This window comes from Gekko japonicus, unplaced genomic scaffold (genome assembly GCF_001447785.1).
Source record: "Gekko japonicus isolate JY-2015 unplaced genomic scaffold, Gekko_japonicus_V1.1 scaffold486, whole genome shotgun sequence".
NCBI classification, from domain to species: domain Eukaryota; kingdom Metazoa; phylum Chordata; class Lepidosauria; order Squamata; family Gekkonidae; genus Gekko; species Gekko japonicus.
This window is the reverse complement of record NW_015166437.1, coordinates 597,450-620,386: the sequence shown is the minus strand read 5'-3', so window position 1 is coordinate 620,386 and position 22,937 is coordinate 597,450. Positions and strand designations below refer to the sequence as shown.

The window sequence follows — 22,937 nt, the reverse complement described above, 5'->3', positions numbered from 1 at the left end:
AAATATGTTTTTTTTTAAAAAAAAATAGAAATTTGTTTCAGTTACACAAATTCCATCTGCAGCTGAGGCGAAGATTCTGCCAGTAGATTGATGGGAGGTAGGGATGCCAGCCTCCGGGCGGGACCCAGGGACTTCCCAAAATTACAGCTCATCTCCAGACTCCGGAGATCAGTTCCTCTGGAGCAGGGGTCATTTCATAGAAAAAGAGCTAGGGGGACTCATTAGCATAACTCATTAGCATATGCCACACCCCCTGACATCACCGGAAGTGTGTCCTCCCCACAGCCGGCGGTGACCTCCAGCGGGCACCAGCAGGGAGCTCCAGGCCCCGCCCTCCCGCACCTCACCCAGGGGGATGGCGTCCCCCCCCCAAATGACCCCTGCTCTGGAGCAAATGGGTGCTTTGGAAGGTGGGTTATATGGGATTGTACCCCACTAAGGTCCCTGTCCTCCCCAGGCTTCAGTCCCAAATCTCCAGGAGTTTCCCAGCCTGCATCTGGCAGCTTTAATGGGAGTGGCATCCAAAGTCCCTCCTGGTTAACCCATGTGACACAGGGCTTAAAGAAGAAATGGGTAAGGGAGCAAGTGGTGATTGAGAAGGAGCCAGCAATGTATCAGATTCTCTAGAAAACAGTTCAAGGAAAGTCAGAGGGAACAATGACTTACTGCCATGGGCTTGAAGAACAAATGGCCCTAGAATTCAGAGTAATATTCCCCATGGAAGGCTAACAGTCACATTATCTGATCAGTTCTGCAGCAAGGATTGGCCTATCAGTCCATCACCTGTCCATTACAAGAAACAAACAAACATTGTGATTGTGATCTCCACTAACCCTTTTAAAATCTGATAGGAAAATTAATGAATGAATTAATTAATTACCAGATGGCATTGTGTATGGAATAGGTAGGAGATCCTAAGCCTGTCAGGCAGCCAGAAGTTCTAGCCCTTTAGTGTTATGCACCACTAAGTGGTGAGCTAGACTTGTCTGATAGGGAGAATTGAACCAGGACAATGATTTTCATCTCATTGTGCAGTTTTCTGTGACCCATGACAATTGCTCATTATTTTACTGTAGCTTATATTTCTATAGGAAATATCCCAAGTCTTAGGGATCATTCTGAGATTACAGGCCTACAGAATTCTTCCTTAGCAAATGCTGTCCATGATGACTGTTTTATTTGCGGTGGATTTGGCACCTTTTAAGTCAGAGGCCATTTGAGGGGGGGGATGTATTTCTGAGATCTCAGAAAGGTGTCCTTAACAATTTTGTGTAAGGCAACCTTCAAGAATCAGTAACTAATCAACTCTGGGACTTCAGCCAGTGTTCTGATGTCCTTGATAGTGAGCCATCTTACTCGGGAGTGGCAGTATCCCAATGCTGGCACGGTAATTTTAGGGCCAGTTCAGTGTTTTCCCTTTTAAAATTTAAAGGGCCATGGGTAGAGGCCAAATCTACCTAATCATCAGCTTTGGGAAGATAGATTCCTGCAGCTCTTTCCTGGGCCAGCTTCTTCTCTTCCCCTCCCTGAAACCCAAAAACACTCCTAAAACTCTGGGACATAAATGTTCAATCCTGCTGGAATTTCAGGAGCATTTAAAGTCATTTCTGGCATCCCTGAGCTACTTTAAAGAGCCAGTTTGGTGTAGTGGTTAAGTGTGCGGACTCTAATCTGGGAGAAACAGGTTTGATGCTGCTGCTGCTGCTGCTGCTGCTGCTGCTGCTGCTGCTGCTGCTGCTGCTGCTGCTGCTGCTGCTGCTGCTGCTGCTGCTGCTGCTGCTGCTGCTGCTGCTGCTGCTGCTGCTGCTGCTGCTGCTGCTGCTGCTGCTGCTGCTGCTGCTGCTGCTGCTGCTGCTGCTGCTGCTGCTGCTGCTGCTGCTGCTGCTGCTGCTGCTGCTGCTGCTGCTGCTAAATTCAGGTACACCCAAATCCACATCCCTAATTCTTAGCATAGTTCTTCCTCTGCAGTTAGAATTAATGTACAAAAAACCAACAGGTAATTTGAGGATTTAATGAGGACATTAAAGTACACCGCCTTCAGCATGTTGATGGGATCAGGGCTAATAAACAATTCCCTGTATTATGGTAATCAATTTGCGTATTTTATTACATTATTCAGATCCATACATAGGGGGGGAACATGGGAGTCTTCTTCAGGTAGCACAATTGGACCCATGTCCCCAGATCAAAAATGTTCTCCTGTCAAACAAACAAACAACAAACTAGACATGACAAAGGGTAGCTCTAGGAATCGCCAGAAACACTATGGTTTTACCACAGAGTTTCTGTCGATTCCTAGAGCAACCTATCTCACTTCCTCTATTTTTAACCAGAAGTGATGTGATGTTGCAGCCAGCTCCACCTCTCCCCATATCCCACCCACAACCCTCCCATCAGTTGCCAGGCACTGTCAGTGTCTGGCAACCCTACCTACAATGGTTGGCAATCTTTCCTTTGATATAACTGGATGTAATTCCAGTGCCAGGCTAGGCTCTGGAGATGTTTTGTAAGTTCTGGAATAAATAATTATTCAATTGTGGCCATAATCGTCCTCCCACATATTTATTTCCCCCATATTCAAATACTAAACTGTTTATTACTGTTCACTGAAACAGCCCTGTAACCAAATTAAATGTCTCTTTTAATCTCCATATGTGTTTTGCATAAATGCATTTCTTCACTAAAGGTTTTGACCCACTGCTTCCCCTTCCCCCACAGAAATTAAAATAGCCTTCAGCAAGATAAATATTAGGTTTATTTATTTTTTCCCAGTGAGATTTTTAAAAAGTGTGTTCCTTTAGCCTCATATCTTTTTCAGAAAGCCCCAGAGGTAGAAATCGATTTTAGCGCAAATTGGAGTGTGCAAAATATTGTGCCTCTTTGCTGATAAGGCAAATATGGGGAGGCACTGACTTACAGCAGTGTATATGCAAATTCAATGGAATTACAAAGTTTTTTTTTTTTTAATCCCAATTTTGGTATCAAAGTAATAACTCAGAACTCTTTTCCGTTTCCTCTTTGCAGGATTATGCAGAAAAGGAGAATACGATAGCCAAAGCTCTGGAAGACCTTAAAGCTAACTTCTATTGTGAACTGTGTGACAAACAGTATTACAAGCATCAAGAGTTCGACAATCATATTAACTCCTACGACCATGCTCACAAACAGGTAAGCGCTCCTTGTGACTCTCCCTAGCAACCGATGGAATGTTTATTAGGTTTGCCAGCTCTGGGTTGGGAAATACCTGGAGATTTTGGGGGCGAAGCCTGAGGAAGAAAGGCTTTGGGGAGGGGAGGGGCTTCAATGCAGTATAACACCATAGAGCCTTCCCTCCAAAGTGGCCATTTTCTCCATGGGACCTGATCTCTGTCACCTGGAGTTCAGTTTAAATCCCTGGAAATCTCCACACACACACCCCCTTGAGGATGGGAACCATAGTGTATATCAATGGCCAAGTCGGTAGGGAAGTCTGCTGATTTTCCTTTGAGAACTTGAATGAAAACCAGCAAAATGGTTGGGGCTACAACATCTGTATACTTTTTTTTTAAGACACTCTCATTGAAAAAAAATGTGCATCTTGTGCGCAAACAACACGTGGGAATTCACAACCATTTTGGGGTCAGCCCCAAGGAAACCATTTTAAGTGGTAACAGTGGAATTCTAAGCAGAGTTACACCCATCCAAACCCATTGACATCAATGGATGTAGAAAGGTGTGACTTGCGCTTTGGAGTGCGCCGGAAATGTCTTCTTGCTGCTTAAATTGGTCGACGGATTTCATTTAAACAAATTCCTCTGTTATCAAAACTTAAGAGGTAGGAACTGCAAAACGATTTGTAATCTGATAAACAAGGGTTGCTTTTCATTGTTCCAAATTTCATATCTTATCCCACTCTGCAATCATTCACGCTTCTGAACAGCCCTGAATGTAAGCTAGTGCATTCCCAGGAAAAAAACAAAAACAAAACATGCCCTCTCCTGATTGATATGGGCTCCCAACCAATTAATCAACTCAAGCTTTAATGGATTAATCTGCTAATTAAAGCTTGCAGTGAAACATACAAGTGCTTTGCTCCTTGCTGCTAACTCCATTTGATTCCTGAGCAAGGATGCCTAGAGTAATCATGCATGCCTTTGTTAGACATATCCCTGCAGTATGTACAACATGCTTGTAACTGGTTGCCATGTTGGTCCCAGATTCATGGAGGCACAAAATAGTTAACAGAATGTCTTTTATAGAAATACTTGGCATGCAAACACTTAAACGACACAGTGAGATCATTCTTTTTTTTCTTTTTTTTAACCCCCCTGAGGGGAGTTTTTTATTGGTGTTTTTTTTTTACAGGACTACAAACTATAACTGAAAATATAGGAAGGGAAACTACATTTAAGGAGAAAGAAAAGAAACCCACTAATAACTAAAAACCCAAGAGTAGGAGATCAATACATCAGCTTATCTCAATGTTAATCTAAAATGCTAGTAATACATTGAACATAGTCAGTTATGCTAGGTTATTTATCTTTTAACCATCCATTTATCTGTTTAATGAAACCCTCAGAGCATCCCAAAGTTATTACTAAGATTTTCAGGCACAATTCAGAGTCCTTCAGCCTTTGTTTTCTCATATATTCTCTTATCCTCAATTTATTTGGACTTTTGGGGGCTGCCACCCCCTTTTCAAAGAGAGAGTCCTCGTCAGAAGGCACCGAGCCTAACTTGCCATCGGATTTGCTTTCTTCTTCTTCCTTCTTGTCCTCCGCTGGTTCCCCCAGCTGTATTCTCAGGAACTCACGTGCTTTTCTTTTTTATCGTGGAATTTGAAAATTATGACTTCTGGAATTAACCATCTGTAACTGATGCCCTTTGTTTGTAAAAAGAGAATTAAGTCTTTATATTTCTTTATCTTCTTTCTTATTTCAAATGGAATATCTTTTAAAATCCTGATATTATTGTCCCCGATTTTCAAGGGTGTTCCTGTTGTTGCTTTCAAAATAGAGTCTCTCACATGTCTCTTCAAGAATCTGACTACTATTTCCCCAGGCAGATTATTTTTCTTGATTTATGAGGAATAGGACCTGTAGACCACATCCATCTCGCTGTAAAGATATTCCGCTGTCAAATCTGTTATTGGGGCTATTGGCTTCATTCAACAGTTGCTTCAGATTCTCTCCTTTAGATTCTGGGATCCCTTGGAACCATAGGACCAAATTTGCTTTTTCCATTTGCAGCTGTAAAAGTTGTGACTCTTCCATAGCTTGTTTCATTTCCAGCTTTTGCACCTTTTTCTTGACTTTTTTAGTATTGGCGTCCATTTCCTTCACCTTCTCTGGCATTTGCTCCGTTGCTTTTAAAGATTTAGTCAGTTGTAGCTGCTGTGAAGCCAAACTCTGACCAATTGTTGACAATTGTTGCTTGATATTAGTCATATCATCCAGCAGAGGGTGCAAGGAATCTGCCAACAATTTGGAAAGCTCGGTGGTCTCTTTCGTTCAAGAACTGCCCACTAGTTTTGCTTTCAACATTTTGTCTTTATCTGGTTTCTTCCCCGCCATCTTTTTGGATTATTTACTTTTCTGAAAGTTGCTAAAGTCTCTGATATTCACCCAAACGCTTATCTGCGGTCTGGTAAGTCTCTTAAAACAGATTTAGACGCTTATTCTTCCGCTCCCCCCCTCTTTATTTCCATGTTTTCGTTTATGCATTTGGGAGGGGCACCTCCCCCGCTCACTTTCCGTTGCTCATAAGGGGGGCAGCTTTCTTTTTAAATCTTCATGCTCACTTCAACCCAACTCACAGTTCGTTGCCAGTCAACCGGCCTCACTCGGCATCAGTTTTTCTTTCCCGATCTCCGATGCTTGTCCTGGTCAGCGACTCTAAGTCCATGCGGACACTCAGTGGCAGGACCTTCGGGGTGGAGGCATGCCTCAATTCTCCAGCATTGCGCTGGCGAAGAGGTCGCCCCTCAAAAGCCCCCTAGCTAGGAGCCTTTTACCAAGGCTCTGGGGGGGTCGTGACCCGTCGCACCCCCTCCTACACGCTGGTGTGCAGATTGCATCCCCGGGACGACCTGGAGATGCATCTGCCTGCGTGCCGCCATAAATCGGACGTCCCACAGTGAGATCATTCTTCATGAGCCAGAAGAATATGTAGTGTATTCTCAGAAGCAAAGGAGTCAAAGCTGGTTCCAGAAAATTTTTGCTCCATTGATTCCAACTGTCAAGGGCTTGTGTCTTGCCCTGGCCTCTGTGGCCACAGGAGGCACAGCTCCAGCCTTGGGCAGACAGACGGCTGAGTGCCCAAGCTTTCTGCACTGAGGGCAGGGTTGCCAGGTCCCCGCTGGCTACAAAATGGCTGCCACAGTTTACCTTAGGTCACACGGTGACGATCCTTGTGCTGTGGTGGCAGTTGTTGCCAATGGCAAAGCCAATCAAATCCCCGATCAAAGCAGTGGCAAAGCCAGTCAAATCCCTGGTCAGAAGCCTTGCTGGGTCGAAGCCCCACCTATGCCTACTACTTTGTAAAAACACTTGGCAGTCACCAGGAAAGGTATTGGTGGGTCCATGACACCCATGGACAACACTTTGCAGACCTCTACCATACAGATGTGGAGGCAGAGCATTGGGAGGGACCTCAGCAGAGAAAAATGTCATGCCGTCCACTCTCCAAAACAGCCATTTTCTCATCTGGAGATCAGTTGTGATTCTGGGAGAACACCAGGCCCTACCTGGAGTTTGGTAACACTAGATCCATTTTATCAGGGTTCTTTTTGTAGAAAAAGCCCAGCAGGAACTCATTAGCATAATATAGGGTTGCCAGCCTCCAGGTGGGGCCTGGGGATCTCCCGCTTTTACAGCTGATCCCCAGCCGACAGAGATTAGCTCCCCTGGAGAAAATGGATGCTTTGAAGGGTAGACTCTATGGCATTGTATTATGTTGAGGCCCCTCTCCTCCCCAAACCACGCCCTCTCCTGGCTTCACCCCCAAAGTCTCCAGGTATTTTCCAACCCAGACTTGGCAACCCTAGCATAATAGGACACACCCAACAGAACAAACTCATTAGCATATTAGGTCACACCCCTGACAGCACAGCTTATTAGCATATTAGGCTACACCAACATGTTACAAGAAGTGTGGTCATCCAGCCACACCCACCTTTTGCTTCTTATTCTGTTTACCTTGTTTGTTGTCAAAACCCAGGGCTTTTTTGTAGCAGGAACTCCTTTGCATGTTAGGCAACACCCCCTAATTGTAGCCAATCCGAATGAGTTCCTGCTGTTGGGTGTGGCCTATTATGCTAATGAGTTCCTGCGGGGTGTGGCCAACTCGGGAGCCAGCCGGAACTCTGTTCCTGTGCGTTCCTGCCCAAAAATAGCCCTGCATTTTATTCCCAGCACAACCTCCCCCAACCATGCTGAACACAGAAAAATAGCACACCAGGAAGAAAACTAGGCTGAACATTTCTGGTGGTGGTCACACGTGCAAGATAATGCATCCCTTCAAAAATCTGGTGTTCCATTCACAGGAACTGAAGTCGTACACATAAACATCAGAATCCATTCAGAATGTACTCAACAGTCCAGGAGAAAGTGCCAATGACATTCTGAAAATTAACTGTAGAAAATATACTTCTGAAGAAGTGAGCAGTGGCTCACGAAAGCTCATACTCCACCACAGATTTTGTTAGTCTTTAAGGTGCTACTGGACTCTTGCTCTTTTCTACAGTTAATTTGTCTCTGTGTGTGAGCTTCACCCTTACAATCAGGAATTTCCCAGGGCCTTTGTTTCAAAAAAGTGATCCAGTAGAGGTCTTGAATGGCTGCTTGGCCGCAGTGGTTAACTGGCTAAAAGTCAACAAATTGAAACTAAGTCCTGAAAAGACAGAGGTAATGCTGGTTGGGAAGGCGGAGGCCTTGAAGGACACATTCTTCTCCCCACTTTTGAGAGAGTTCAGCTGACCCTTGCTGATTCAGTTAAAAGCCTTGGGGTTATATTGGATCCAGCTTTATTACAGGAGAAGCAAGTTAATGCAGCTACAAGAACAGCTTTCTTCCAACCCAGCCTAGCCTGTAAAATGGCCCCAGTATAATGGTATAGAGTCCATCTGCCAAAGCAGCCATTTTCTCCAGGGGAATTTGTAGACTTTTGGTGCCTCGCTGGATTTCCATTCAGACCTCCACAGGAATTTATCTCTGTCATCTGGAGATCAGATGTAATACTGAGTGATCTCCAGGCCCCATCTGGAGGATGAGAACCCGAGTGTGTGTGTGTGGGGGAGTTAAAAGGACATTTCTGGGAGATGTGTTGTGCGTCTGGGAGACTTTATCAGCCTGGGGATCAGGCAGCTAGGCAAGGTTTTTTTTGGTTTTTGGTTTTAATTGTTTTCATATGATGGTTGGGTTGGGTGGTATGAAGAGGGCCCCGAGGGCATCTTTGGCTGGGTGTTTCTGATGATTTTTGCCAGCTCTGCAGACTGTGAAACATGGGTAATAATACTGGCCTATTTTTTAGAGTTTGGGAAGGAGTATTGAAAGCCAAAATTAGAAGGGCAACAATATTTCTTTAGTAATGTCTCTGCTCCATCTAGTGGAAGGTGGGATTGTGGTCTTGCTTTGTTGTTAGGTCCCTATGACAACTACGCCTGCCCCAGTTTACCACATCACTGCAGTTCCTTTTGGGAAGGAAACAAGTCTGCAACAGTGGTGGGACATAGGAGCTGAATGGGTTCATGTGTTGATATGTGTTATGTATTTTACTGCCAGTTTTAACTTAACTTGTTGTAAGCTGCCCTGAGTCCTGCTTGCAGGGAAGGACAGCCTAAAAATCTAAATAAATAAATCTCTCTTCAGCCATTTGCCTGCTTTAGTGTAAACGCTAGAACTGCCACCCACTTTCTATGTGAACAAAACAAAAACAAAAAGTATGAGCAACAAAGATGGCTGCCTCCCTCTCATAGCTACTTTGACCCTGAGAGAATCGAAATGGAGTGCTTTGAACACTTTATTTAGCATTAGATCAGTTAACAAAGCAGAATACATGTTCTTTCTCTCTCTTCATGCTCTATCAGGCAACTAACCTGACATCGTTTTGGGACTCCTCAAGACGCAAATGGTTGTAATTTTCTACAACGGTCCCATTTTTTTTTCCTTGCTGCACGAGACCATGACAATGAAAGAAAGGCTTCTATATTATCATGAAGAAAAGTAAACGGGGCTGATGGCTTTGTAGAAACAGAGATTTTGTTTACCCTATAGGGTTTCATATCTTTCCCCACACATTCCCCCATGGACTACGTGTTCCTAGAAACATGCTTAGAAATGAACCCACCAGCTTTGCTGCTCAGTCACTGCTGATTCACTGTAGCCACTGTCCCATGTCCGCACAGGTCCTTCAGGAGCCACCCCCCCCCAATCTTTTTGGCTGTTAACCGGTGTCCCTCTTTTGTCAGTGGAAAAGAACTGGTATGGTACAGCCCAGTAGTTTTGCAAATAGCTTGTTTTAATCCCTGGCGTCTGCCTTTCAAAGCAATTTCAAAAAGATGTTGGTGCCACCAAGACCACAATGTTCAGTTCCTAGTTCCAGCTCAGTGAAGAACAGAATATGTAAGTGACCGGTGCTATTTTTGATGGATAGGTTGTCTGAACTCGCTAGCCCCAATCTGCTAGCAACCTAAACTGATGACTTGGATTTAAGTCAATTTAGCCACCCCTATCATAGAATCTGTCATCCTTTCATCCGTCCCTTCCTCTAAAGAACTCAGAATGGCAAACACAGTTCTCCATTCCCCAGTTTTGTCCTCACAATAGCTCCGTGAGGTAGGTTCAGCTGACAGGGAGCAGTGAACTTCACAACAGAGACTTGACTTGGAGCAGGGCTTTTTTTGTAGAAAAAGCCCAGCAGGAACTCATTAGCATAATAGGCCACACCCAACAGCAGAAAATCATTAGCATATTAGGCCACACCCTGATATAGCAGCTCATTCGCATATTAGACCACACCCCCAAATTACCAGAAGTGTGGTCATCTAGCCACAACCACCTTTTGCTTCTTATTCTATTTACCTTGTTTGTTGTCAAAACCCAAGGCTTTTTTTGTAGAAGGAACCCTCTGCATGTTAGGTCACACACCCCTAATGTAGCCAATCCTAACAAGTTTCTGCTGTTGGGTGTGGCCTAGTATGTTAATGAGTTCCTGCTGGGCGTGGCCAACTCGGGAGCCAGCCGGAACTCCGTTCCTGTGCGTTCCTGCCCAAAAATAGCCCTGACTTGGAGTATGTTCAGTTTTGGTCCAGCATTCTCACAATGTACCATACTAGCTTTTCAATCCCATGGTAGCTGGCTACTTCAACGTGAGAGGAAATACTAAAGTCAGGAGCACTGACCCTGACAAAAGCAGTGTGTTTTGTGTGTGTATGTATGTATGTGTGTTGAGTGCCATTAACTCACTTCCAATTTATGGTGACCTCATAGGTCATAGGTTAATAGATTCATTGTTTAATGTTATCTATTGGGACGGGAACATTCCAGGACTGTTTCTGCCAGAGACTGGCTGAGCTTGGAGCTCTAGAACAATTGCCCACCAGGACCCTGGAGGTGGCCAATGAGGAATTAATGGTTCTAACAATGGCCTATCATTAGTAGCTGTTTGGGGAAGTGGGTAGAATTGTGTGCTATTTAAACAAGGCAGTTGCCCTGGCTTTTCGGTTTTTGTTCTGGCTGAATCACTAATAAAGGAGAACTGATCACTAAGCTTGGGGTCAGACCATCCTTTATAGAGTCCATCCATCTCATGTTGGGTCTTCCTCTCTTCCAGCTACCTTCAACTTTGTCTAGCATGATTTGTCTTTTCCAGTGACTCTTGTCTTCTCATAATGTGACCAAAGTACTTCAGTCTCAGTTTAGTTATTTTAGCTTCTAGGGAGAGTTCAGGCTTGATTTGATCTACCACCCACTTATTAGTCTTTTTGGCAGCCCATGGTATCCGTAAAACTCTCCTCCAAATCCACATATATAAAAAAAATCAACCTTCTTCCCCGTCAGCTTTCTTCATTGTCCAACTTTCACACCCATACGTCATAATGGGGAATACTGTGGCATGAATTAACTTGATCCTGGTCACCAGAAACATATCCTTACACTTAAGAATCTTTTCTAGCTCCTTCATGGCTGTTCTGAGTCTCAGTCTCCTGATTCTTGGTTGCAGTTTCCCTTTTGGTTGATGATGGGACCAAGGAACAGAAAATCTTGAACAATCTCAATTTCTTCATTGTCAGTCTTTAAGCTGAATTATTTCCCCATAGTCTTTACTTTTTTCTTCTTTCTGTTCAGCTGTAACCCTGCTTTGGCACTTTCTGCTTTAACCTTCTGCTGTAGTTGTTTCAAGTCTTAAGTGGTCTTAACTCTCAGGAAACAAGTCAATTTCAAGGGACAGTAAAGCCAGGATCTCTTGGAAGGAGCAGGTCAAGCAAGACAGAACTCAAAAGGCTGAAGTGTGAGTCCTCACACCCCCAGGGTAGTGCCACCACCCACCTCTTTCTTACAACCCAGAAAGCCAGAGTTCAAGGGACAAAAGCCTCCAGGTCTCCTGGAACTAAGATCAAGAAAGTCACCCTTACAAGGCAAGTTTCACAAAACAATTAATCTGGTAGCTGTAGCCAATGAAGGCTAAAGTACAGGATTCAGACTGAAGCCTCCTGGATTCAAGAGCACCACAAAATATAAGAGATTTTTATAAAACTGTGCAGGGATAGTCAATAAAAGAGCAGTGGACAGTGAGGATGAAATAATGAAGCTATAAGTCTAAATGAAGCACGTTTACGAGCATTGGTTTGAGATCCAGATGTTACCCATAAGATTGGGTCCAATAGAGTTTCCAAAGTGCAAAACAAGGTTTCTGGTCAATATGACCCACCCAGAATCAAGAAGTGTCCCAAAGTCAGATGTAATCCGACACAAAGCAAAACTAGAATACAGGATTTTTCCTACACACTTGATGACCAGCATTGGCCTGATTCTAGTTAATCAATCAAATGTATGTAATCAATCAAATGATGTAACTTGACCAATCAGGTGTGTTGCTAACCAGGTGATCTGACCAGTCAGATGGGTTTGCCAATTAAACGGAAAGCTCTGCAGCAGCATTGTGTCCAATTAAACAAGCACCTTCTCCCACCCATTAGCTCAGGTGCTAACATGATGGAATGTACCCTCCTAGGCTCTTGTGTTAGGGTTGCCAGGCCCCCCAGCATGCAGGGGATCCCACCAGTTTCTGGTGCCCCCCCCTCAGCACTGGCTAACAGGCAAGAAGCCAGAAATAAATGTGATGTGCCTACGTCACCTGGGAGTGATGTAGGTACGTTGGCGATGTCAGGGGGTGATGCTTTCGCTTTTGGGCAAACCTCTATGGTAGAATTGGCTTCACCCCATAGAGTTTTGCCCAAAAACCAGAGCTTCCCCCTTTCATCATTGATGTGCCTACGTCACATCTGGGTGATGTAGGCATGTCATGTTTATTTCTGGTTCCTGGGTGATGTAGGCATCTCATGTTGTTTTGGCTCCCAGTAAGCTCCTCCCCATCCCCTGCCAGCATAGGGTTGCCAGGTCTTGCTCGGCTGCTGGTGGAAGGGGGTGTCTCTTTCCTGCCCTGGGAGTTTTTAGGCACACATGCTCTGATGATGTCACCCAGAAGTGATGTCATTGTGCAGAGCATGTTGTGGGGGTGATGCACTATCATTTGAGGAAAAACCATAGAGTTTTGCCTCAAACGATAGAGTGTCCCCCTGCAATGTGCCCTGCATGATGACATCATCTCCAGTTGACATCATTGCACCGGACACATTGGCATGAACACAGCACTTTGGGGGTGGGCCGACACATTGGCATGAATACAGCACTTTGGGGGTGGGGTTCCCACTGCCGGCCAGATTTGGGCCAGTGGATCAGAGGCCCTGAAAATGGGCAAACCCCTGCCCCCAGTGGGGGAATGGCAACCCTACGCCCATGAGTAGGATTGCCAGCCTCTAGGTGGGGCCTGGAGATCTCCCGCTTTTACCACTGATCCCCAGCCGACAGAGATCAGCTCCCCTGGAGAAAATGGCTGCTTTGAAGGGTAGACGCTATGGTATTGTACTATGCTGAGGCCCCTCCCCTCCCCAAACCACGCCCTCTCCTGGCTCCACCCCCAAAGTCTCCAGGTATTTTCCAATCCAGACTTGGCAACCCTACGCCCATGAGTCCTAGGGACCTGGCAACCCTCTCTTGTATCCTTAAAACTGCCAAGCATAATGGTGTGACTGACTCCTGGTTTACCTCCCATCTTCCTTATCTTCGTCTTTGAAGCTACAAGCAGCTGGACCTAAGTTTTCAGAGAAAGAAACCTCCATCTTTTCTAGGCCTCAGCCCAACTCATTCTTTGAATTGAACAAGAAACTACTTGAAGAGACCAGTTTCTCGACAGTCAGTTCCATATCCACAACATGATGCCAGTAGTGAAAGAGGAGAGTCCTACACAGAGTTATACCCATCTAAGCCCAAGACTTAGAAGGGTTTAACTGCTTAGGATGACATTGTCAATCTGCAGTGTCCGAAAGAAGAATAATTATACTACACCTTCAGTGTGAAACCCCGTTCCTACCCTCAAGAGGTAAAACTTCTGATTAAAAAGGGACAACAAATCACTTCTTTCATAAAATATCCAGCTCCATGTGTAAAGTTGTACAGCTGTTTTCCCCACCCGCTGACTATTCCAGAGAGGCTATTCCTGAACTTTCATTAGAAATTTTCTCCTGATCAAAGAAAGATTTACAGTTATTGGTTCTTGTATTGATGTCTTTAAGTTAAACACCCATCCACCCCTTTGCTGCATTAAACCCCTGATGTATTTATCTTCTGCTATCATATCCTCTGTCAAGATGATTTACAAAGGCTGTTTAAAAACATGCCGCGGTCTGGAATGCATCACTTCTTGAATATTGTGAGTGTGGCACAGAAAGCCGAAGAGAGCCATTTTTAAAGTCTGATCTACCTTCTGTTCCATGTGGATGTTGCATTTGATTTATGCACGGGTGGAAATCCCATTTCTGATTTTAGTGCCATTTATGAAATCTGCTCAGTCTTATTTTAGACAAACCAGTGTTCAGACTCTCATCCTTCTGGGAAGACCTTCAGATCATATCTGCTTCTTAGGAGATCCTGTCTGGGGAAGAGATTAGAAGATCGCCATGCCCTGAAACACTAGCAATGCCATCCTACGTAGAATTACTCATTTCTTATTCCATTGACTTCAGTGGGTTTCGGAGGGTGTAACTCTGTTTAGGATGGCACTATAGGGTTCAGATCCCCACTGAGGAAATCCCAATGTATTGGTTCATCTTGAATTAGCGCTCATGATTATTTATGAATTTATTTTCATTAAAGAGCCAGCGTAGTGTATTATTTAAGAGCACTGAACTCTAATCTGGAGAACTGGGTTGGATTCCCCACTCCTCCTCCACATGAAACCTGCTGGGTGACCTTGGGCCAGTCACAGCTCTTTTAGAACTGTCTCAGCCCTATCTGCTTCTCACAGTGCCTGTTGTGGGGAGGAGAAGGGAAGGCAATTGTAAGCCACTCTGAGACTCCTTAAGGTAGGAGAAAAGGGAGTATAAAAAGCTCTTCTTCTTCTTCTTCTTCTTCTTCTTCTTCTTCTTCTTCTTCTTCTTCTTCTTCTTCTTCTTCTTCTTCTTCTTCTTCTTCTTCTTCTTCCTTATATAGTAAACTATGACCAGAAATGTGTTATGTTACCTAGCGAAAGCATTTGGAGTAGTACAGGAAGTAGGGTTGACAGGTCCCCTCATCGCTTCGGCAGGGGGATTTGGTGGGGTGTTCCAGGGGTGGGCGACCACCCCTCTCCCTCCCTCCCTCCCTCCTGCTAGATTTAAACCTGACTGCCTGCTGGGGGAAGGAGCTGCTACTGCGGTCGAGCAGGAGGGAAGGGAGAGAGGTGGCCAGGCAAATGGTCACTCTTGGGGGTGGGGCTTGGGGTAGGGCTTCCCCCACTGGCTGGCTGACCACGGGTGGATTGATGCCCCCAGAAGTGGAGGAAACCCCATCCAGACCTGGGGGCTGGCAACCCTAACAGGAAGAGGAGCCCCAGACTGTGTTTTGTTCCAGGACAGCCCTGATGTTAAGCAGCCATTTTATAGTATTGTGTAATATATCCTGCAGGAGGGAAGGCAGCATAGTACAGGCCAATCTTGTCAGATCTCAGAAGCTAAGCAGGTCTCAGAAAGGGAGACCACCAAGGAAGACTCTGCAGGGGAAGGCAATGGCAAACCACCTTGGCTTCTCACGTGCCTTGAAAGCTCCTTGCTGGAGTCACCATAAGTCGGCTGTGACTTGACAGCACTTTATACACACACACTACATACACACACACACTGTAAACTGAGGCAAATCCTTGTGCAACCTGTTTTGGTGGAGGAAACTTTTTTGCTACCTTTAAAGCAGAGAAAAGTGTTAAAGATGATCCACCTTTGAGCGCAGCCTCACAAATGCCAAATATTTCTCTGAGGTGCATTCCTCTGTGTGTCTGCCTCTGTGGCTATAAATGACATCCAGTTTGCTTTCTGCTCTCTTGCTTGGGAGATAGCCCTGCATTATGCCTACTGAGGAAGGTGGGAATTGCATGCCATCACTTGGCATGAAGCTAGCAGAGAAAATGTTCTCAGTTCTTTGTCTCCTTAGGGGCATGCTATCTTGACTTTTAAGAAAGACTTTTGGCTGAATATCGCCGGGGATTAAATTGAAAGTCATTGGTTTCAGCTTGATGTGTGCATAGCCCGCTTTTTCTTTTGCTGAGATTTTCTTTCCTAAAACAGTAATTTTAAAGTAAATCGGATCCAACAACTTCCTTCCATTAACTGAGTCCTCCAAAAGAGCAAAGACCTTAATTCAGTGGGATGGATTTGCTGGTTCCAGCCTAAAGTTGTTGTTTTTTTAACCCATGTTTCAAGCCTATGTTTTAGGCTTAAGGTTAAAGGTAAGAATAGGTATTCTAGTAGCCGTCAAGCTTTCTGTCCTTAAAGAATTTTCTCTTGTCTGCTAAGATACAACAGCATATCTGCCATAAACCCCACAGGCTGTAAAGGATTTGTGAGTGTTCTGTTTAGGGTTGCCAGGTCTGGGCTGGAAGATACCTGGAGACTTTGGGGGTGGATCCAGGAGAGGGCAGGGTTTGGGGAGGGGAGGGGCCTCAGCAGGGTACAGTGCCATAGAGTCCACCCTTCAAAGCAGCCATTTTCTCCAAAGGAGCTGATCTCTGTCAGCTGGAGATCAGTTGTAAAAGCTGGAGATCCCCAGGCCCCACCTGGAGGCTGGCAACCCTAGTTCTGTGATAAGAATGTTACTGAAATTGGTAATTCCTTGGCTTTTAATACCGTAATAATAAAAACTGATAATGCTCACTTTCAATACAAGGTGATCTTAATGGCTCCTGGGTCCGTCTTAAGGGAGAAATGATAGAGCATCCGCTTCTCAAGCAGAAGTTCCCAAGTTCAGCCTCCAGCATCTGTGCTTAAAAGGATCGGGTAGTAGGTGATGTCGAAGACCTTTGCCCATGACCCTGGAGAGCTGCTGCAGATCTGAGTAGACAGTACTGATACGGATGGGTTGATGTTCTTCCTGAGTTAGTAGGGCTGCCAAGTGGGGGCGGAGGGCGGGGAAACCCCCGCTTTGGAGGCCTGATTTCTGCCGCAGTGGAATTGGGCCCCGGGGGGAACCCCGCCCCGGCGTGCGCATCACCAGGAAGTGTCATGGGCACGCCGGGCACACTGGGGGCGGGGCCACGACCATACAAGGGAAAACTCTATGGTTTTCCCTAGTATGGCCGTGGCCCCGCCCCCAGCGTGCCTGGCGTCCTTCTGTCACTTCTGCGTCCATCACAAGATGCCGGCCGGGAGCCCCCCGCTCCCGGCCAGCATTACACTTGGCAACCCTATGAGTTAGGGTTGCCATTCCCCAGTTCCAATCAGGGGATCCCCATACAAGGGAAAACTCTATGGTTTTCCCTTGTATGGCCGTGGCCCCGCCCCCAGCATGTCTGGCGTCCTTCTGTCACTTCTGCGTCCATCACAGGACGCCAGCCGGGAGCCTCCCACTCCCGGCCAGTATTACACTTGGCAATCCTATGAGTTAGGGTTGCCATTCCCCAGTTCCAATCAGGGGATCCCCTATGTTTGGGGTCTTCTGCTGGCCAGCTGAAGAAACCCTGCCCCCAAACAGTGACATCACAGTGCAACGTCCCCAACATGCTGACATCATGCAGAAGTGACATCATTGCATTGGGGACTCACATGGCGATGCCCTGATTTTGGGACAAAACTCTATGATTTGGTGTAGATTTTACCATAGAGTCTTGCCCCAAAATGAGACATCAGCACGTTGTATCACTTTGCCATGTGTGAGGTCAGCGCATCAGGTCACTCCACCCCACTCCCAGAAAGTTCCCCCCCACCCCCTGCCGGTGTGGACATTGGACCTGGCAACCCTACCCCGAGAATAAAGCAGTTTCACGTGTTCTCTGGCCTGGATTATAAAACAGGATAATCTTTCTTTCTCTTCCTGCAGTGGTTGCAGTGGTCGTGCTTTTGGTCTGTTTCTCTCTCTAGAGCAGGAGTCCCCACCTTTTTCAAGCCTGTGGGCACGTTCAAAATTCTGATGTAGTGGAGTGTGCAAACACAAAATGGCTGCCATCGGAGGTGGAGCCACACAGCCAGAGGAAGCCCAAGTGCAAGAGAGAAGAGGAGTAATTAAAAAATACACTGGGAAAGAGGGGGCGAGAGAAGAATAAAACACTGTGGTGGCAGCTGCCACTGAAACAATGTTATTTTAAACCTCATCCCCAAACAGTGATGTTGCTGATGCAATGATGTCACATGGAAGTGATGTCATCACGCTGGGGACATCATGTGGTGGCGCTCTGGTCTGAGGATAAAACTCAGTTTTCGGGGCAATTTTACCATAGAGTTTTGCCCTCAAACCCGAGTGTCCCTTCCGCGTGACATCATCACATTGGCGATGTTGCACAGTGACATCGCTGTTTGGGGGCAGAGCCCCACCCCACTCCAGGAAGGCTTCTTCCCTCCCCCCGCCAGCATGTGGTGAGTACCTGGCAACCCTAATTGCCAGTCGGATCTTCACTGGCAGATTAGCCCACCTGGCCCCACCTAATTTCTAAGAACACTTGGTGGGCACCAGAAAAGTTGTCAGTGGGCACCATGTTGAGGACCCCTGCCCTATAGCCTAGAATGATATTACATCTAGTTTTCCCAGGACACTTTATCATGTCAAGGGGGAAGGTGATAAAGGTGCAAAAGCCACCAGAAAGGTGTTCACAGGGGCTGGGATCACCAGTGATAGGGGCTCATGGAGGAGGAGGTTGGTGGTGGCTCGCACATGGAAGAAAATTAGACATCTGGGGAGAAATGTTGTTTTCCTAAGCATTGTGTTGTTGTTTGTGATTGCCAGTCTCAATACAAATTGAACCTGGAGGCCATTGCTATCACAGTCAGTTCAAGCCTGGTACTAACCAAACCTGTTAGGCTAGCAGTACAATCCTAAGCAGTGTTATGTCCTTCTAAGCCAGGGGTGTCAAACATACAGCTCATGGGCCAGAACCAGCCCATCTGAGGCTCTTAGCCAGCCCGCAAGCAACTGGTCATTACCTTTATTGCAAGGCGACAGAGGTTGTGCATTATGTCCCTGTATATGTCCTGAAGACATTGCACTGACTGCCAATAGCATACTGGATTCACTTCAAGGTCCTAGTTCTTACTTTTAAAGCCCTTTATGGCCAGGGTCCGACATACCTGAGGGACCGCCTTTCCCCATACATACCCCAGAGAGCACTTTGGTCAGGGTCACAAAACCAATTGGCCCTTCCAGGTCCCAAGGATGCCAGGCAAGCTACAACCAGGGCCAGAGTTTTCTCGGTGGCGGCTCCACACTGGTGGAATGAGTTCCCGGAAGAGATCAGGGCCCTGTGAGACCTTTTACAGTTCCACAGGGCCTGTAAGACAGAGCTCTTCCACCAGGCTTTCAACTAGGAGCCACCACCACTAACACCATGGCCAGCATTACCATCTATGCTCATACGTTTAACAACAACAGAAGCCTGGTGCCTGGTCTATTAATGATAGCCTGTGCTCGCCGACAAAGATTGAGATAGACCAACAAGCTGAATACCAACTGAACTTTTAGAATATATGAGGCCATCTTTGATATTACATATTGTAAGTTAGTTTTAATCAAATTGTTACTGAATTGTTCAATGAATTTGCTTTTAGATATTTATGATATTTATTTTTATGATATTTTTATGTTGTTAGCTGCCCTGAGCATGCCTTGGTGAGGAGGGCGGGGTACAAATCCAAGCAAATAAATAAATAAATAAATATTGTCCCAGTGCTGATGAGTAATGGGCGGTAGAATTGGGAGGGTGGATATCAAGGAGATACTGTAAGGAATTACTGTATATGTTTTAAGCATGTTTGTGTTTTGAGTACAAAATAATATTGTTAATTGGGTTTGCCTGTGTCCTTCATAAAGTTTATATCTCCCATATCTGGTATTACATTTTATGACACGCATATACCGGCCCAACAAACTGACATTTATGTCAGATCCAGCCCTCGTAATGAACGAGTTACACACCCTCCGTTCTAAGCCCATCCACCTTAGGGTATAACTCTGTTTAGGACTGTGCTGCTGATCACTGTCATGTGCCCTCGAGCGCACACAGAGCTCATTTGAAGCTGGTGGGTTTTTTTAGAATCATAGAATCACAGAGTTGGAAGGGGCCATCTAGTCCAACCCTCTGCTTTTGTTGGGTGAGTTATGGGCCAGTTGATCTGAAAGAGAGCCTGACTTCCATCATGGGTTTTCCCATCAAGGAATCCACCATCAACTTCTTTGGAACACCATTTGAAAGCAAACTATACTGTAGAAGCAAGAAGCGTCACATCCTAGTTTCCAGCTCAAACACATGGCTATTTCTTTTATGATTTTAAAACTGCATCATGTTCATTATCTGTTGTAATGGTAACAATACCAGTCACTGTCATGTTGAGTCCGTTTCCCCACCACCACCCTTAAATGTATATGAACAGTGTAAATCACAGGGGAGAGGAATCAAACTATCACAATAGGACACTGTTACCTTTTCTTCGGCACTATTTTAAACCTGCTGACATTCCTGTTCCCTTGAGTAAGGTGAGATTGCCCAAACAACAGGACAGCAATAGACCATGAAGAAGGTGAAAGAAGGAAATTCCACTTACATCTCTGCTGAAATCTGAAATGTGACTTGAACACCAAGTCCGAAAGGAAATTCCTAGTGAGGGGGGTTTATTACCAATATGGTCTGAAGGATACTCATGTGAAATTGGCTGCACTTTTCGACAGTAATAAATGAAATTAAAGCCTGAAGTATGGGTCTTGAGAGACTGAGGGATGCAACTCATAGAAAAAACTCTAATGTTCTTTAAGGTGTAATATTCCCAGGCGATTATTGAAAATGTGCAACCTGACAAGATTTCTAAAAAACAAGATCAAGGCAATGTCAAAGCTCTCTCGTTCTTTTAAAGTTCCAGTTTCTCATTTGACACATGATGGGGAAATGCAGGGCAGACAGCCATTGGTGGTGCGGTGCTTTTGTCATACACTGTGTTTGGGGATGTCCCATATGTTAAAGGATTCCCCTCTGTTCCAAAAATCTCATGACAAGAACAATGGAGGGAAACTCGATTGAATAAAGGTTTTAAAAAAATCACAACTGTAACGATGAGGGTGTCCAGATGTACTAAAGTTTTCACACATGCAAGGACCCTGGCCTCATCTACAGATTGAACTGTTCCTAGAGTACACCAGATTGCTCTTCCATATTGACAAAAAAAAAAAATCATTCCTAGGGTTGCCAGGTACCTCCTGGCAACCGGGGGGGGGGGCCTTTGCTGAGAGTAAAGAGAGGCCTATGCTGGGGTTGTTGGTGATCAATGCTCCCTCTAAGCTGTGGAGTCTCGTGAGCAAAAATTCTACCTTTTGAGCTGTTAGCATTAAAGTTGTGATTGAGCAATTTGGCTGCTACATAAGTTAGTTTGCTCTGGAGCCATCCTTTTTGAGCTAAGACAAAATTGTGTGAGCCAGAGACTAAAAAACTGTGAGCTAGCTCACACTGACTCATCTTAGAGGGAACACTGTTGGTGATGCATCAGTATCACTTCTGGCGTGCACCAGAACTGATATCATTACATTGCTGGCAAGACAGGGATGCTCTGGTACTTGGGCAAAACGTCTATGGTGAAAGTCATACCATTTTTGACCAAATACCATTGCATCTCTGTATCTCTGGTGACAGAATGGTGTCACTTCCAGTGCACACTGGAAGTGACATCATTCTGTCACCAAAGACACAGATACATCGCCACATTGCCAGCGACACATGCCTAGGCCTCCTTCTGCTAAAAGTAAGTCCTCCCACTGGCTATCTGATTGGTGCTGGAGGGGAGGGACCCTGGAGTGGGGGATCCTGCCCCCCTGGCAGGGGCCTGGCAAGCCTTTTCACCCCTCATAGAAAACTGGACTGCCTCTGAGAAGTTTTCTTAGCTCATCCTTCTCCCGATCATATTAGCTTTTTACATGCAGGGACATTTTTCCCTTAATGAGTAAATATTCCAATATGTGACTCTTACATGTGACTCCTACTCCCACTATCTGTAGTCTGAAGTAGTACAGTTTTATCACAGCATCTGCTTTCTGTATAAGCCCTTATGGTTGGGATCTCATTAACTCGTTTCTCCTTCAGTTGTGGTTTATATTCAGCTTTATAACACCTCTTCCTGCAGAGTTTCCTGTCTGCTGGCCTGATTTTCACCTTTTATTTCTCTTGGCTGGTAGTAATAAGGGAATTGCACTCTCTATAGTTAAATTTATTCTGTCTCATCTTAGCATTTTAGGAGCCTGTATGAATCATCTAAACCTGGGAACTGATTTTATTTGTTTATTGTTTGTTTGTTTAATTATTCATTTGTTTTAATATTTAATAATTTGGGAATTGTTTCTTTTTTTAATTCCCCCATGTGATTCAGGAAATAGATGCTGAAATTTCTGAACAGGAATAGGAACCAGGAACAGTTGGGATCATGACTAGCGAACCGGCTGCAGACAGTGATAGAATTCTAGCTCATGAAGAAGGTAGAACCGCTTCCCCCCACCCCCAACCCCAAAAAAACCTGATAGAAAACACCATTCACCATAATCCAGACTAGTACAATGTGCCACCAGTACAAAAACAAGATGATTTTGAAAAAAAATAAAATAGAATTGTCTAAGTATCTCTACAGTTTTCTGTTATCCTAACACAAGTAAAAACTTAAATACTGAGAACATACCACAAGTTAAAACTTACATGAAAGCCAAGATAATAATAAGCATGTAAACGGGGAGTGTGCTTTAAAACATCTAGGTAGGCCAGACCTTCAGAGAGACAGTTTGGTGTAGTGGTTAAGTGTGCAGACTCTAATCTGGGAGAACTGGGTTTGATTCCCCACTCCTCCACTTGCACCTGGCTGGATGACCTTGGGCAAGCCGTAGTTCTGACAAGAGCTGTCCTTGAAAAAATAGTAGTTTCTGTCAGAATCTCTCAGCCCCACCTACCTCACAGGGTGTCTGTTGTGGGGAGGGGAAGGGAAAGGAGTTTGTAAGCTGCTTTGATACACCTTTGGGTAGTGAAGGGTGGGGTATAAATCCAATCCAATCCGCTCCTCCTCCTCCTCTTCTTCTTCTTCCCCACTCCTCTACATGCAGCTGCCAGCATGACCTTGTGTCAGTCACAAGTTCTCTCAGAGCTCTTCTCTCAAGAGCAATTCTCAAAAGAGCTGTCTCAGCCCCACTTACCTCACAGGTTGT

General features: G+C 45.2%; 1 protein-coding gene across 1 annotated transcript in view; it reads left to right on the top strand.

Moving 5' to 3' along the window:
* Window positions 1-22,937, top strand: part of ZNF804A (zinc finger protein 804A) — a 359,904-nt gene that overhangs the window by 270,126 nt on the left and 66,841 nt on the right. Inside the window, exon 2 of the mRNA XM_015411907.1 lies at window positions 3,025-3,168. Coding sequence (XP_015267393.1) covers window positions 3,025-3,168 — 144 coding nt within the window. The remainder of the gene's footprint in view (window positions 1-3,024; window positions 3,169-22,937) is intronic.